Source organism: Chiloscyllium plagiosum, unplaced genomic scaffold, assembly GCF_037043375.1.
Source record: "Chiloscyllium plagiosum isolate Xiang-an unplaced genomic scaffold, Cpla_swu_hap1 HiC_scaffold_7, whole genome shotgun sequence".
Lineage (NCBI taxonomy): Eukaryota > Metazoa > Chordata > Chondrichthyes > Orectolobiformes > Hemiscylliidae > Chiloscyllium > Chiloscyllium plagiosum.
In genome coordinates this window covers 73,577,805-73,592,448 of record NW_028270145.1, presented here as the reverse complement: position 1 = coordinate 73,592,448, position 14,644 = coordinate 73,577,805, and the positions used below count along the sequence as shown (strand labels likewise).

The 14,644-nt window shown below is 41.1% G+C and overlaps 1 protein-coding gene across 3 annotated transcripts in view; it reads left to right on the top strand.

The window, feature by feature from the left end:
- cfap221 (cilia and flagella associated protein 221) overlaps positions 1–14,644 on the top strand; it is a 263,805-nt gene that overhangs the window by 123,077 nt on the left and 126,084 nt on the right. For all 3 annotated transcript variants that reach the window (XR_015757537.1, XM_043693986.2, XM_043693987.2), the window contains one exon: positions 13,562–13,700. Coding sequence is in view for 2 of the 3 variants with exons in the window: in XM_043693986.2 (XP_043549921.1) it covers positions 13,562–13,700 (139 nt within the window). In the remaining variant the exon portion in view is untranslated. The remainder of the gene's footprint in view (positions 1–13,561; positions 13,701–14,644) is intronic.

Genomic DNA, 14,644 nt, shown 5'->3' with positions numbered 1-14,644 from the left:
CTTCGACTCCGCCGCATCTGCTCCCAGGAGGACCAGTTCCAAAAACGCACATCCCAGATGGCCTCCTTCTTCAAGGACCGCAATTTCCCCCCCGACGTGATCGACGATGCCCTCCACCGCATCTCTTCCACTTCCCGCTCCTCCCCCTTGAACCCCGCCCCTCCAACTGCCACCAGGACAGAACCCCACTGGTCCTCACCTACCACCCCACTAACCTCCATGTACAGCGCATCATCCGCCGTCATTTCCGCCACCTCCAAACGGACCCCACCACCAAGGATATATTTCCCTCCCCTCCCCTATCAGCATTCCGTAAAGACCACTCCCTCCGTGACTCCCTCGTCAGATCCACACCCCCCACCAACCCAACCTCCACTCCCGGCACCTTCCCCTGCAACCACACCTCCCCTCTCACCTCCCTCCAAGGCCCCAAAGGAAACTTCCATATCCGCCACAGATTCACCTGTACCTCCACACATATCATCTATTGCATCCTCTGTACCCGATGTGGCCTCCTCTATATTGGGGAGACAGGCCGCCTACTTGCGGAGCATTTCAGAGAACACCTCTGGGACACCCGGACCAACCAACCCAACCACCCTGTAGCTCAACATTTCAATTCCCCCTCCCACTCCACCAAGGATATGCAGGTCTTTGGACTCCTCCATCGTCAGACCACAGCGAAACGACGGTTGGAGGAAGAACGCCTCATCTTCCGGCTAGGAACCCTCCAACCACAAGGGATGAACTCGGATTTCACCAGTTTCCTCATTTCCCCTCCCCCCAGCCTGAATCAGTCAAATCCATCAAATTCAGCACCGCCTCCCTAACCTGCAATCTTCTTCCCGACCTCTCCGCCCCCACCCCAATCTGTCCTATCACCCTCACCTTGACCTCTTTCCACCTATCACATTTCCGACGCCCCTCCTCCAAGTCCCTCCTCCCTATCTTTTATCTTAGCCTGCTGGACAAACTTTCCTCATTCCTGAAGAAGGGCTAATGCCCGAAACGTCGATTCTCCTGTTCCCTAGATGCTGCCTGACCTGCTGCGCTTCTCCAGCAACACATTTCCATCTCTGATCTCCAGCATCTGCAGACCTCATTTTCTCTACAATGAAACATGTACAATGTCACCACGTATGGCATCATCTTACGTACAAAGGTACCTAAGTACAAACAATTTAGGTACAAAGTAGCAAAACAAAGATAAAATGTTAAGCATTACATACCATTGTAGTATAAATAGAAAAATAAAGAAATCAGGTAATAGTTAATATTAAAGACTTTCTTAATATAAATTTAAAACTTAAAGAAATAAGTGGGCGGCACGGTGGCGTAGTGGTTAGCACTGCTGCCTCGCAGCACCAGAGACCCGGGTTCAACTCATGCCTCAGGCGACTCTCTGTGTGGAGTTTGCAAATTTTCCCCGTGACTGTGTGGGTTTCCTCCGGGTGCTCCGGTTTCCTCCCACAATCCAAAAATGTGCAGGTTAGGTGGATTGGCCATGCTAAATTGCCCATAGTGTTAGGTGAAGGGGTAAATGTAGAGGAATGGGTCTGGGTGGGTTGCGCTTCGGCGGGTTGAGCCGAAGGGCCTGTTTCCATACTGTAAGTAATCTAATCTAATTATCCAAGTTAAAGGTTCAGCAGTCTTTCTTGATGTTTAGTCATAATGGGTTTCCAATCTCCTCCACTTGGCTCCCTCTCTGGGAGACCTCAGCTGCCTGTTCTTCACACCACTGCTACAGATACCCAGGAACTTCCATCGCTGCTCGCTCTTCCTGTGTTGGATTCAATTCTGAACAACAAAGTCCACATTCTGGACCCACTCATTGTCATTGCTGCTGCCGCTGAAGCTGCTGCATCCGATCTCCTCCTGCTGCCTCCAGAGCGTGCCTGGACAGGATCTGCTTGCAGCCTTTGATCGCCAGGTATGCGTTGGACCCCACTGGCTGCCTTGGGCTGCCTTTTCCCGTTCTCACCGCTGGCTACCTTCTCTGATCTCGCCGTCAAACCACCCGGGCTAGCTGCTCATTCTGTTCCATCTCTCCACACAACACGACTCCAGTGAAACATACACAAAGAAAAATCAAAATCAAAAAGATATTGTGAACTGTCTGCAGTCTGCCTAAACGTGAACCCAGTAATTTGATTGTTAGAGATCATAGAAAGTCATTTTACTGAGAAGAAAGTGCAAGATATTCATTCATATCAGTCTCTGAATTTATAATAAGTAGATATGACTCACTCAAAGTTCCAGAATATTGTTGCATCAGGTTATAACACTTGTGCTATACACTGTTTGTTTCCATGTAAGACGTAAAGAAGTTGAGGTTCCAAATAATTAATTAACATTTCTATCTGGAATCAAGATTAATATATTGCACATTACCCTGCAAATCGTGCAAAGGATGCCATTTTTGAGATCAGCTTATAGGCAATAATTAATGATTATTACAGATAAACCATACATTTCAGTGGTGAGTGGAGAGAAGACGATTGACTTTGCAAACTGCCACATTGTCCAAGTGAGATATGCTGCAACCATTGAGGGATTATGGGAGATTTGTCCTGGCATAGGCAGGAAGAATCATCAGAGTAGGTGTGAGTTATGGATTTAAGGAACTCTCCAAAAACAGAGGAAAGTACCTGGAAAAAATAAATCAAAGTTACTACTCATTAAAACTGAGACATAGGAACTATTTAGAAGCTGGGAGCAACAGTATGCTGTCTACTAAAAGAACTGTAATTCTGTGAAAAGTGCGATAACTTTACAACAATTACCACAATTTTTTGTATGAGGTGGAGATGCCAGTGGACAAGGTCAAAAGTCACCCAACACCAGGTTATAGTCCAACAGGTTAATTTGAAATCACAAGCTTTAAAAGCACTGCCAGTTTGTCAGGTAAAGTGAAGAGAGCACCGAGGCACAGACTTCACAATCAGAGAGATAACAGATCATGCAAAAGGTATCTCCCATTCTTATGAGTGTGTCTTTCAGCATCTAAAGGTGTTTGTCTGAGAAGATCCTCTAGGCCTTGAGCTATCGAGATGCCCATCCTTGATGGTAATGCTTATGACCAAGAATGAAATTGATTCTGCGGAGTAGTCCATGGTATGTCTGATGGCGGGATGTGCCCTCCCAGTCAGGGAACACTTCAGCAGTCAAAGGCAAGCATCCTTCAAGGTGGCCTTTGAGATACACAACAATGTAGAATAACCTAGCAGAAACTGATAGCCAAGTTTTGTACCCATGAAGAGGACCTCAAACGTGATCTTGGGTTCATTTCACATCACATGTTCTGTAATATCTTTCTTACTGTCTGGTTTTGACACTGTCACCTTGACAACTTGATAAAATCGCTCTACTTTAATTAACTTGTACAGTTTTGGATTACTTGTTACTTTGGTTAGACCCTTGGCATGTGACTCTTATACTTAGCATGTTATTCCAGCCATTTGGTTTGTCTCCAGCATTCGTTTTTGTAATTATCTCTCTGCCTTAATTAATTGGATTATAGATCATCCCTTCACTTGTTATTCAGTTGTTAATAGAGTCATAGAAATGTACAGCATGGAAACAGACCCTATGGTTCAACTTGTCCATGCCGACCAGATGTCCCAACCCAATCTAATCCCACCTGCTAGCAACCGGCCCATATCCCTCCAAACCCTTCCTATTCATACACCCATTCGGATGCCTTTTAAATGTTGCAATTGTACCAAACTCCATCACTTCATCTGGCAGCTCATTCCATAAATACACTACACTCTGTGTGAAAAAGTTGCCCATTAGGTCTCTTTTATATCTTTCCCCTCTCACCCTAAACCTATGCCCTCTAGTTATGGACTCCCCCACCCCAGGGAAAAGACTGTCTATTTATCCTATCCATGTCCCTCATGATTTTATAAACCTCTATAAGGTCACCCCTCAGCCTCCAACGTTCCAGGGAAAACAGCCTTAGCCTACTCCACCTCTCCCTATAGCTCAAATCCTCCAACCTTGGCAACATCCTTGTAAATCTTTTCTGAACCATTTCAAGTTTCACAACATCTTTCTGATAGGGAGGAGACCAGAACTGCATGCAATATTAAAACAGTGGCCTAACCAATGTCCTGTAGAGCGGCAACATGACCTCCCAACTCCTGTACTCAATATTCTGACCAATAAAGGAAAGCATACCAAACGCCCTCTTCACTATCCTATCTACCTGTGACTTTATTTTCAAGCAGCTATGAACCTGCACTCCAAGGTCTCTTTGTTCAACAACACTTCAGAGGACCTTAGCATTAAATATATACGTCCTGCTTTCCCACAATGCAGTACCTCACATTTAACTAAATTAAACTCCATCGTCACTTCTTAGCCCACACCATCTGACACTCTTGTTCACTTGCAAAGGCCTATCATTTGGCCGGTTGACACTCCCCTGACACCATTTATATGATCTTTTGATCTCTCTGATAATATCTGTGTCTGGGTGCTCTCTTCACTTCACCTGATGAAGGGGCAGCGCTCTGAAAGCTTGTGATTTCAAATGAACTTGTTGGACTATAACCTGGTGTCATTGATTTTTGACCTTGTCCATCCCGGTCCAATGCTGGCACCTCCACATCATGGCTACCATTGACACCACAAACTGCCCGTTTAAAGTGGAGAGAATCTCCAAGAAGATCGTGCATATCAACACAGGTATTAAGTTTCTACAGAGATACAAGAAAGCAGAGAAGATCCCAAAAGGACTACAGATCCTGAACCCATTCAAGTCGACCAACAACATAGACTATGCTGAGAAATTCTGCCAATACATGTCTCGCACACTCCTCAATCATCGGGTACACCAGGTCAACAGCAGATGCCACAACTTTGAAATCAGGATAGAGTCCATATTCTCAGCTTGCACTCAGAATACAGCAGATCAGCTATTGAGACATTGCCAAGCAGAAGACACAATGAAACCATTCACACTAAGAACAGAAAATTGGAGAAACCTGGCATCACCCACCAGCAGTAACTAAGCCACCTCCGGTACCACGGTTGTAACTGGTACCACCACAGGTAAATCCATTGTCAACATGTCTGACCACATCCTTCAGCCAGATGAAATTGGATTTCTCAACCAAAGGCTCAATTTCTGCCCCACTACCAAAATGGAAACCATTGTTCTCATGGCAGACACATAGGAATTCATCAGGTGAGTAAGGCTTTGGGAATTATTCTACAAGTCCCAAAATATCAGCGACCCCAATGAGACAGCAATGAACTGGAGCAGTCGACAGAAAGATCTGCAGTGTAATGACCAGCAGAAAGAGTCAAATTGGACCCCTCTGGAAGGTCACTACCCGAGGCTTGACATGTGCTCAAGCCATCAGGAGATGTGCCAATGCTAGATTCATCAGTCATGCTCACAAATATTACAGGATGTCACCCAAGCTCTCAAGACCAACTGCAAAATCGTCATCAAACCAGCAGACAAAGGAGGACCTTTCATCATACAGAATAAAACAGACTATTGCAAAGAAATGTACGGACAATTGAACAACCAAGAACATGACAGGAAACTACCTGTCGATTGGACCAAAGAAAACACCAGTCAACTCTTCAGAGTCCTATACCCTTTCATCCTGTGTACTTCTTGCATAGGGAACTTCCACTGCCTTCCAAAAATACACGAAGCCAACACACCTGTATATCCCATCCCATCAGGCAATGGGTGAGATCCTCTCTGGCTATGTTGAGGACATGTTGAAACCTATTGTACAAGGATCCCCAGCTTCTGTCATGACACTACATGTTTTTTTACAGAAACGCAGCACCCACAGACCAGTCAAACCAGGAACATTCTGCATTACTGTGGACATTTTGGCTCTCTACACCAGCATTCCCCATAACAATGGCATTTTTGCAACAGCCTCAGTACTCAACACCAACAACTGCCAGTTTCCAGAAGCCATCCTACAACTCTCCACTTCATTCTCAACGTTCAACAACTGGTTCTTCGTCCAAACACACTGAGCAGCCATGACAACCAAATTTGCAACCCAATACGCCGACATTTTCGTACACAATTTTGAGCAAGACCTCTTTGCTTCACGGGACCTCCAACCAATGCTATATACCAGATACTTCAACGCCATTTTCTTCCTTTAGACTCATGGTGAGGAATCACTAAAATGACAACACAACGATTTTAACAAGTTTCGTCCCACCATCAGACTTTCCATGGACTATGCTTCAGATTCAGTCTCATTCTTGGACACGCACATCTCCATCAAGGTTGGGCACCTCAGCATCTCACTCTATTCAAGCCCATAGATAACCTCAGGATGCTGCACTTCTTTAGCTTCCATCCTCAACATGTTAAAGAAGCCATCCCCTGTGGACAGGCCCTGCACATACACAGGATCTGTTCAGGTGGGGAGGAACATTATGGACACCTAAAGATGCTGAAAGATGCTCTTCTAAGAATGGGATACCATGTTCAACTCATCGATCACAAGTTCCAACATGCCAAGCAAAAGACCACAATGACCTCCTCAGAAGACAAGCACAGGATATGACCATGAGAGTGCCTTTCATTCTTCAGTACTTTTCTGGAGCAGAGAAATCATAACATGTTCTTAGCAGCCTTCAACATGTCATCAATGACGACGAACGTCTCACTAAGATCATCCCTATCCCTTCACTCGTCTCCTCCAAACAACCACCAAACGTTGAATAGCTCATCGTTTGCAGCAAGTGACCCAGTCTTCAGGACAATACTGACCACAATACCATGAAACCCTGTCTTGGCAACCTCTACAAGACATGTCAGACCATCAACGTGGATACTACCATCACACATGGAAACACCACCCACCATGTACACAATAGATACTCACGTGACTTGGCCAATGTTGTCTCCCTCAAACACTGCAGGCAAGGTTGCCCTGAAGTATGTTATACTGGTGAGACCATGCAGATGCTAATGGACACCGCACAACAATCGCCAGACAGGAATGTCCCCTCCCAGTCAACGAACACTTCAACGGCCAAGGACATTCAGCCTCCGATCTTTGAGCAAGTGTCACCAAGACAGTCTTTGAGATACACAAAGCAGAATTGCCAAGCAGAAACTGATAGCCAAGTTCAGTCCCCATGAAGATGGACTCAAACATGATCTTGGGTTCATGTTGTGCTACATATAACCCCACCATTCTATTCTGTAAAATCTTCCTTACTGTCCTGTTTTGATACCATCAAATTCATAACTTGTTATGATCTCACAGCCTTAATTAGTTTATACAGTTTTGGATTACTTGTTGTTATGGTTAGACCCTTGGCGTCCGACTCTTAAACCTAGCATGTTATTCCAGTCATTTGGTGTGTCTCTCGCACCACCTTATTTTTAATTTTTCAAATTTATCTCTCTGCCTCAATTAATTGGATTATAAGTCATCCTTTCACTTATTAATCAGCTGTTGACACTTTATTCACATTATCTGACACTTTTGATTACCTGCACAAACCTCTCATTCGTCCTGTCAACACTTCACTCACATCATTTGTATGATCTTTTGAGCTCTCTGATTTTGAAGTCTATGCCTGAGTGCTCTCTTCTCTTAAACTAATGAAGGGGCAACACTCCAAAAACATGTAATTTCAAATAAACTGGTTGGACTATACGCTGGTGTCACATCACTTTCTGCAGTTTAATGTATATGTTGCCTACAAAAGAAAATAGTGTTATTTCATAGAATAACTACAGTGTGGAAAGCCATTCGAGGCACACCAACCTCTGAAGAGCATCTCACCCCATTCCTGCATTTCCCATGGCGAACCCACAAATCCCTGGACTCTACGAGCAATTTGCATTGCCAATCCACCTAATCTCCACATCTTTGGACTGTGGGTAGAACTTGGAACACACAGAAGAAACCCACACAGATACAGGGACAATGTGCAAACTCCACACAGAAAGTTATCTGAGGTTGGAATTGAACCCAGGTCCCTAGTGTTGTGTGCAGTCCACTGAACCACAACACCATCCAATGTGGGTCAAAGATGTTTTCATAATCACTTGTCTAGTTCTAAAAGTTCTACAACATTAAATTTTGCCTTGTCATTTGTTTTCGATGGCAACTGCAAGTTGTGAAGAAACACATGTATTTTATATTTAATTAATGTCTTTTTTTTGAGTTTGGATTTAAGAATTGTGACAAATGACTATTGGTTACTTTTGTAAAGGGGTTTCTTTTTAAAAAAATGTCAGAAGCCTTTCAGGATGGTGACCTAATCCAATATGGCTCAGAGAATAGGTAACTGTCAACTCCTGTAGTGTTAATGGGAAGATGTTTAGGCACTTTATAGCCTTCAAGGCTCAAGATTAAGTTCAACAACTTCAGAGCATAAATATTGTCCAGCATTTTGATAATTGTATACCCCCTTCCTAACTCCTTCTGCCATGGCTTGTTTGCAAGCTTTTGACCTCGGCAAAGTTTATCTATTGTCTGCTAGTCACACCCACCTTTATTATTTATTTTGCAGCTTTATATCTCAATCACCACCATTAGCATCCCTATTGTCTTTTGATCTGGAACTGTCACTGTCTGTTCTGCTTGCTCTTATCCTGCTTTTGTCAATAGCTTAACAGACTTCATTTTTCAATCCCTTTCAATTCCAAATGTATTGCACTCTAAATATTATTTCTGTCCACAGATGTTTCCAGATCTGCTGAGCTTTTCACTTTTTTTGTTTTGACGATGAGTTATCAGCATCCACATTAGTTTGATGTACTGTATTTAGATGTTTATACTGTGGTGCTTATGGCAAGTAGAATAAACAAGCTTTGTTTCCAGATTTTAAAAAATCTAGGGTGAGCAGGTTGCTTGAATTCAGTTCAGAAGCAAGTTTTTCAGTTCAATTTAAAATATAGCAATTTTGACTTTCAAAGAAAGTTTAGTTTATCTCCACAAAGAAGGATTCAGAGCAGTTCAAGGAATCAGTTACCACAGCAGAAGTGTAGTTTGTAAAACTTCCAAACCAGGAGAGTTTGGTTAGAAATCTACAGTTTATTAGAACTGAGAAATTGAGGAATTCTTGTCAATAGATTTATTTTGTCTGGACTTCATTCACTAATGTGTACTGTTGGGAAACAAGTTGAAACTTTATTTTGGTGCATGTTTTGAGAAAATTCTAACTCATACATAGTTAGATCCTTTTCATTTTCTCATTTAAGTTTTTTTTTAAATTGCAGCAACATGGGAATAAGTCTCTGTGATTAATCCCTAACCAACTAAATAAAAAGAAACACGTATGATCTGTCAAGGCTATATCTATATCTGCATCCCTTATAAATGATATCTCTTAGAAATTATCTATTCTTAATCAAAATTCTAAATTTTCAAAGTTCCTTGCTTACAACATACTCTTCTCTACCCCCTTTTATTTCACACTCTGGGATCTGACGTCATGTTGCAACATCAGCTGAAATCATAACAAAGTTCCAATCTCTTTGTAAAAGTTGCTGATTTCTAAAGAAATTATTGTAATTGTTGCTGGTTAAATTTTAAATGTGTATATTTGTCCTTTCTCTCTTACGTTTTTCTTTCTGCCCCTTTTTTTTCTCTTTCCGTACCTAGTTTGACATTCACTTGTATTCTGTTCTGTCATCGTATTGTTAATGTATAATGATTGAAGAAGATACACATTTGATTTTCTTTTTCGCTCAAAACCAAGAAACCCTGTGAGGGTCACATCACCATTTCTAACTGCCACTTACACCAACTTGCAACACAACATATTATAGGGATTAAAAGGGTAAGAGCAAGTCAAGCTAAAGCAAGCACCATGTGTTAACTGTTAATTCTGGTCAGTAATAAGCGCTAAGGATTTTCATATTTCCCTGTTTGAAGCAAAAGTGAAACCAGCCTATTTGTTAGTAACATGTTGTTACAAACACGCTATTAAAATATATGTATTCTTTCAATTAACTGCTTCCCTTAATGTAGTGTGTTCCTTCTGAAAATAACAAACTGGAGATGTTATTTCTTCTAAACAGTAAACTGTGCTTTTTTTGTTTTGCAAACTTGTTAAGAGACTTTGGTTTCTGGTTCTTCTTGTCAAAAATAAATTTATTAGGAGTCATTAGCATAACTCCAAATATTTCACTTTGGCAGGTTGCTAGCTTACAAACTTAAAATCCTATTACTACATATTTGTTAATACTAAACTTGATCTGAACATAGCCCTTTTTTAAAAAAGCTGCATTTACTGGAAACTACCGACTCAGAAACAAACGGTATTTGCAAATTCCATTTACAACACAAATCTATATCCCAGGGATGGAGTCTTCCTTCTTCCACTGACTGAATTTGCGTTCCTTAATCAACTATGGAAAGTGTCTGTAACAAAGGGAATAGGTTAAGATCATAATGTAAACTCAACTGAAATATTCGTTACACAGAACATGGGTATTACTGATTGTATTAAAGGAAAGACCAGCTGTGTGAACGTGTATTTGTCCAAAGATACTTTTAGATAGCCATTCACACTGCTGATTTGTTCTCTGTTTTTACAAGAATGAGAGATTTAAGTGATATTCATAGTACATAAGAAAATTAATTTGTGTGATCATTGGTTAGGTCGGTGCAAAGTAACTTTGCTGCATTTATATCTGCATTCCTTACAAATGATCTCTCTTAGAAATTATCTATTCTCAACCAAATAGCTTAATTTTCAAAATTCCCTGCTCATAACAGTGACTCTTCTGCACCCCTTCACAGTTCACATTCATTACTGCAATATCTCCATGAAATGTTATTTACTTGTTGTTACAGTAGTGAAAGTAACATCAGTAATCGCTGAGGACCAGTTAGTCCAGTTGGCTTAATGGCTAGTTTGCGATACAGAGTGATACCAACAGTGGGGGTTCTCCCCCATTATCTTCAGTTACTATGAAGGACTACCCTCACCTGAGGTGACCCTCAGGCTAAACCACCGCCAATTATCTCTCTCTTTAATGAAAGCACAGCCCCATGGTCTGCTAAGATTACAGTGACTTTACCTTTGCAACAGTTACTAGCTTTCTCCAAACATTAACAAATTTCTAGAATATATTAACAAAAGGAAGGTATCAAGAAAGATCACATGAATTGCCAGGATGACTAAGATCATGATATTCCATTGAACTGATGTCAAAAACTTATTGAGCATCAATGTAACCGATTATCAGTGTTGTGTTCAGGAATTGTTACATTTTAGACTTTGTCACCACAATAGTCTTGCATATGTAATCAAGCACACATAAGGAATTTTCAGTTAATTAGTTTTGTTAAGTTGCAGTTTTCAAGATGATACATTTTCTAATGAGACAAAGTAAGAAAGTTTGGAGCAGTGGGATCTTAGTCTTTAACTTTTCAATGTCTTTGGTGGTAACAGTCTTTGTTTTTCCTTCAAGCTGATGTATGGACTCTCATTGTCTTCTCACAAGAAGATGATGGCTTGTACCCCTCGACCTCTCTTCCCCTTTTAATATACCTTTTTTATTGAGACTGACAATCTATTCTGTGTCAACCACTTGTCTGAATCCTTTTGACAAGTAAATGAGACCACTACTACTTCAGGCCAAAGGGCCTGTTTCCATGTTGCATTACTCCACGATTCTATGACTCTAATGAGATCAGGATGACCAATGACTGCCTTCTCTGAAGTTTAGTTCTTATTCTAAGGCTGAAATATCCTACTTTCCCAAACATTATATTAATATTAGGGTACATAGAGTGCCAGATAAATCTTTGATGTCAGTTCAAAGGAACACTGTGACCATAGTGATCAATTCTTGTGACTTTTCTTGTATCTTGGTGATATACTAGAAATTTGTTTTGGAGAATGTTAGTTACTACTGTAAAACAGTTAAATTATATCTCATGCTACACAAGGGAAACATGAAAAATGTAGTTTTAAAGAGACTCCAATTTCTGACAAGTTGAATGTAACAACAGCTGATCTTTAGCTTGCAAGTGTACATGGTGCAACCAATATTCCCAGCTCAAACAAGTGGGAAGTTGTTGCTAGGGAGTCAGGTTGATTGGGGGAAACTGGTTGCAATTTCCAAGTGCAAACAAGCGCTGCATACACCACAATAAAACAAAGAGCTGGAAATCTGAACCACAAAACAAAAAATACTGGAGGAAATTAGCAAGTCTGGCAGCAACTATTTTATGTCAATGTTTCATTTCAGTATCCCTTCTGAAGAAGGATCATTGGACTTGAATAGGGAGAAGGGTGTTTTTCAGGCTGGTGGCTGGTGCCTAATTGAGTTCTGCAGAGGTCCGTATTCGGATCACATAATTCATGTTATACATTAACAATCCGCATGAAGGAACTGAGAGCATTGTTGCTAAATTTGCAGTTGACACAAAGATGGGTGGAAGGACAGGGAGTGTTACGGAAGTGGGGAGGCTGTAAAATGACTTGGACAGGCTGGGAAAGTGGGCAAAGATGTGGCAAATAGGATAAAACGTGGGAGATGTGAGGTCATGCAATTTGGTAGGAAGAACAGAATCAAAGAACCCCTGCAGTGTGGAAAGAGACCATTTGGCCCACTGGCTCTACACTAACCCTCTGAAGAGAGACCCAACCATCCAACCTATCCCTATAACTCTGCATTTTACCATGGTTAATGCACCTACCCTGCACATCTCTGGAAACGAGGAGAAGCAATCTTTGGACGGTGGCAGGAAGCTGGAGTAACTAGCAGAAATCCATGCAGACCCAGGGAGAATGTGCAAATTCCATGCAATCATCCAAGGCTGGAATCAAACCTGGGTCTCTGGCATGTGAGGCAACAGTGCTAATAACTGAACCACGGTGTTGACACATCATAGAGGCAGAGACTATTTTCTAAATGGGAAAAGAATTCAGAAATCTGAAAGACAAAAAGGCTTTTGGAGTCCTAATTCAGGATTCTCTTAAGGTTAACATGCAAGTTCAGTTGGTAATTAGAAAGTCAAAATGCAATGTTAGCATTCATTTCAAAAGGGCTAGGATACATAAACAGAAAGGTATAGCTGAGACTGTAGAAGGCTCAGATCAGACTGCATTTCAGTATCGTGACCAGCTCTGTATCAAAGAAACTATCCTTAGTTGCTCTTAAGGTTGAAGTGGTTCATCTTCTCCATCCACTCAATCAATGTACATCCATTGCATTATGCAGCAGTTCAATACCACTTCAAATGATAGTTAAGAGAAAATATTAGTCTGCATCTGAAGTCATTTGAAAGATGGTATATTTTATCCCCAATGTTTATTAGAGAGCCAGATAGGTTTCTACCAACAACCTTTGATTTTGTGGTCATAGGTTGATGGGAATATTTTAAGCTTATTAATTAATTAATTAAATTTTATTTCCTCCAGGCACCATGGTGGGATTTGATCTCTTGTCCAATATGAGACTAGTAACATTACCACTATGCTACTGTCCCCCATTAAAAGGATATTGATCTTGGTTTCTGATTTAGAATTGTAGTACTCCAGATATTAAAAGCACAAATTTCCTTTGTATGCATTTTATATATCTCAGGTCTCAAGATAAAGATGAAAAGTTTAAAGTTACTTTCACAAAGAAGTTATTGGATCCTCAAAGTCTCTCACCAATGCAAGTTTCAAGAAAAAAGCGACATCAGAAAATGTTACAAGATCAGAGCTCTGGAAAAGAGAAGGTAAATTAGTACCAAATATATTGCCAATTTGCATGGCACTTGGTAATAATTTTAAATTTCTATACAACCATTACGTTATAGAAGAACTACCTGTATTCTTTGTTACTGCTTTTGAGAAAACCAATAGATATTAAAGTTAAGTTGTTTTCAAAATCCATCGTGGAAGATGAGAATTTTAAAAATTATTCTTGGAGATAATTTGGGCTTGTCTGTCTGGGCCAGCATTTAATAACCATTTCTAATTGGCCTGATGAAGGTGTTCACGAGCTGCCTTCTTGACCTGTTGCACTCCATTTGATATAGTTAGACCCAAAGGGCTGTTAGGGAAGGAATACCTGGATTTTGACCTAGTTACAATAGAGATTGGCAATATATTTCTAAGTCAGGATGGTCAGTAGCTAGTAGGGAAACATATAGGTCATAGCATTCCCACATATCTGTTGTCCTTTTCCTTCTAGATGGTAGTGGTCATGGGTTTGGGAGATGTTGTCTCGGGATGCTAAGTGTATTTCTGTATTGAAGTTTATAGATAGTGCTCACTGCTGTTACTGTGCTTTGGTGGAAGACAGAGTGAGCGTGTGAGGATGTGGTGCCATTCAAACAGGCTGCTTTGTCTTGGATGGTGTCAAGCTTAATGAGTGTTGGATCTGCACTCATCCAAGCAAAAGGGAAATATTGCATCACATTTCTGACTTGTACCTTGTAGATTGTAAGCAGGCATCAGGAGTCAGGAGGTAACTAGTTGCAAGATTCCTGGTGTCTGACTTATTCTTGTAGCTACAATATTTATATACCTAGTCCAGTTCAGTTTCTGGTCAATGGTAACCCCCCCAGGATTGTCATGGTCAGTGTCACTTCTTAGCTGATGGTATCCATACTGATGCACAAAAAGTTGCTATACATTTTCCACTTTTTTGTATGAATTGAAAATTAAACCTTCCTGA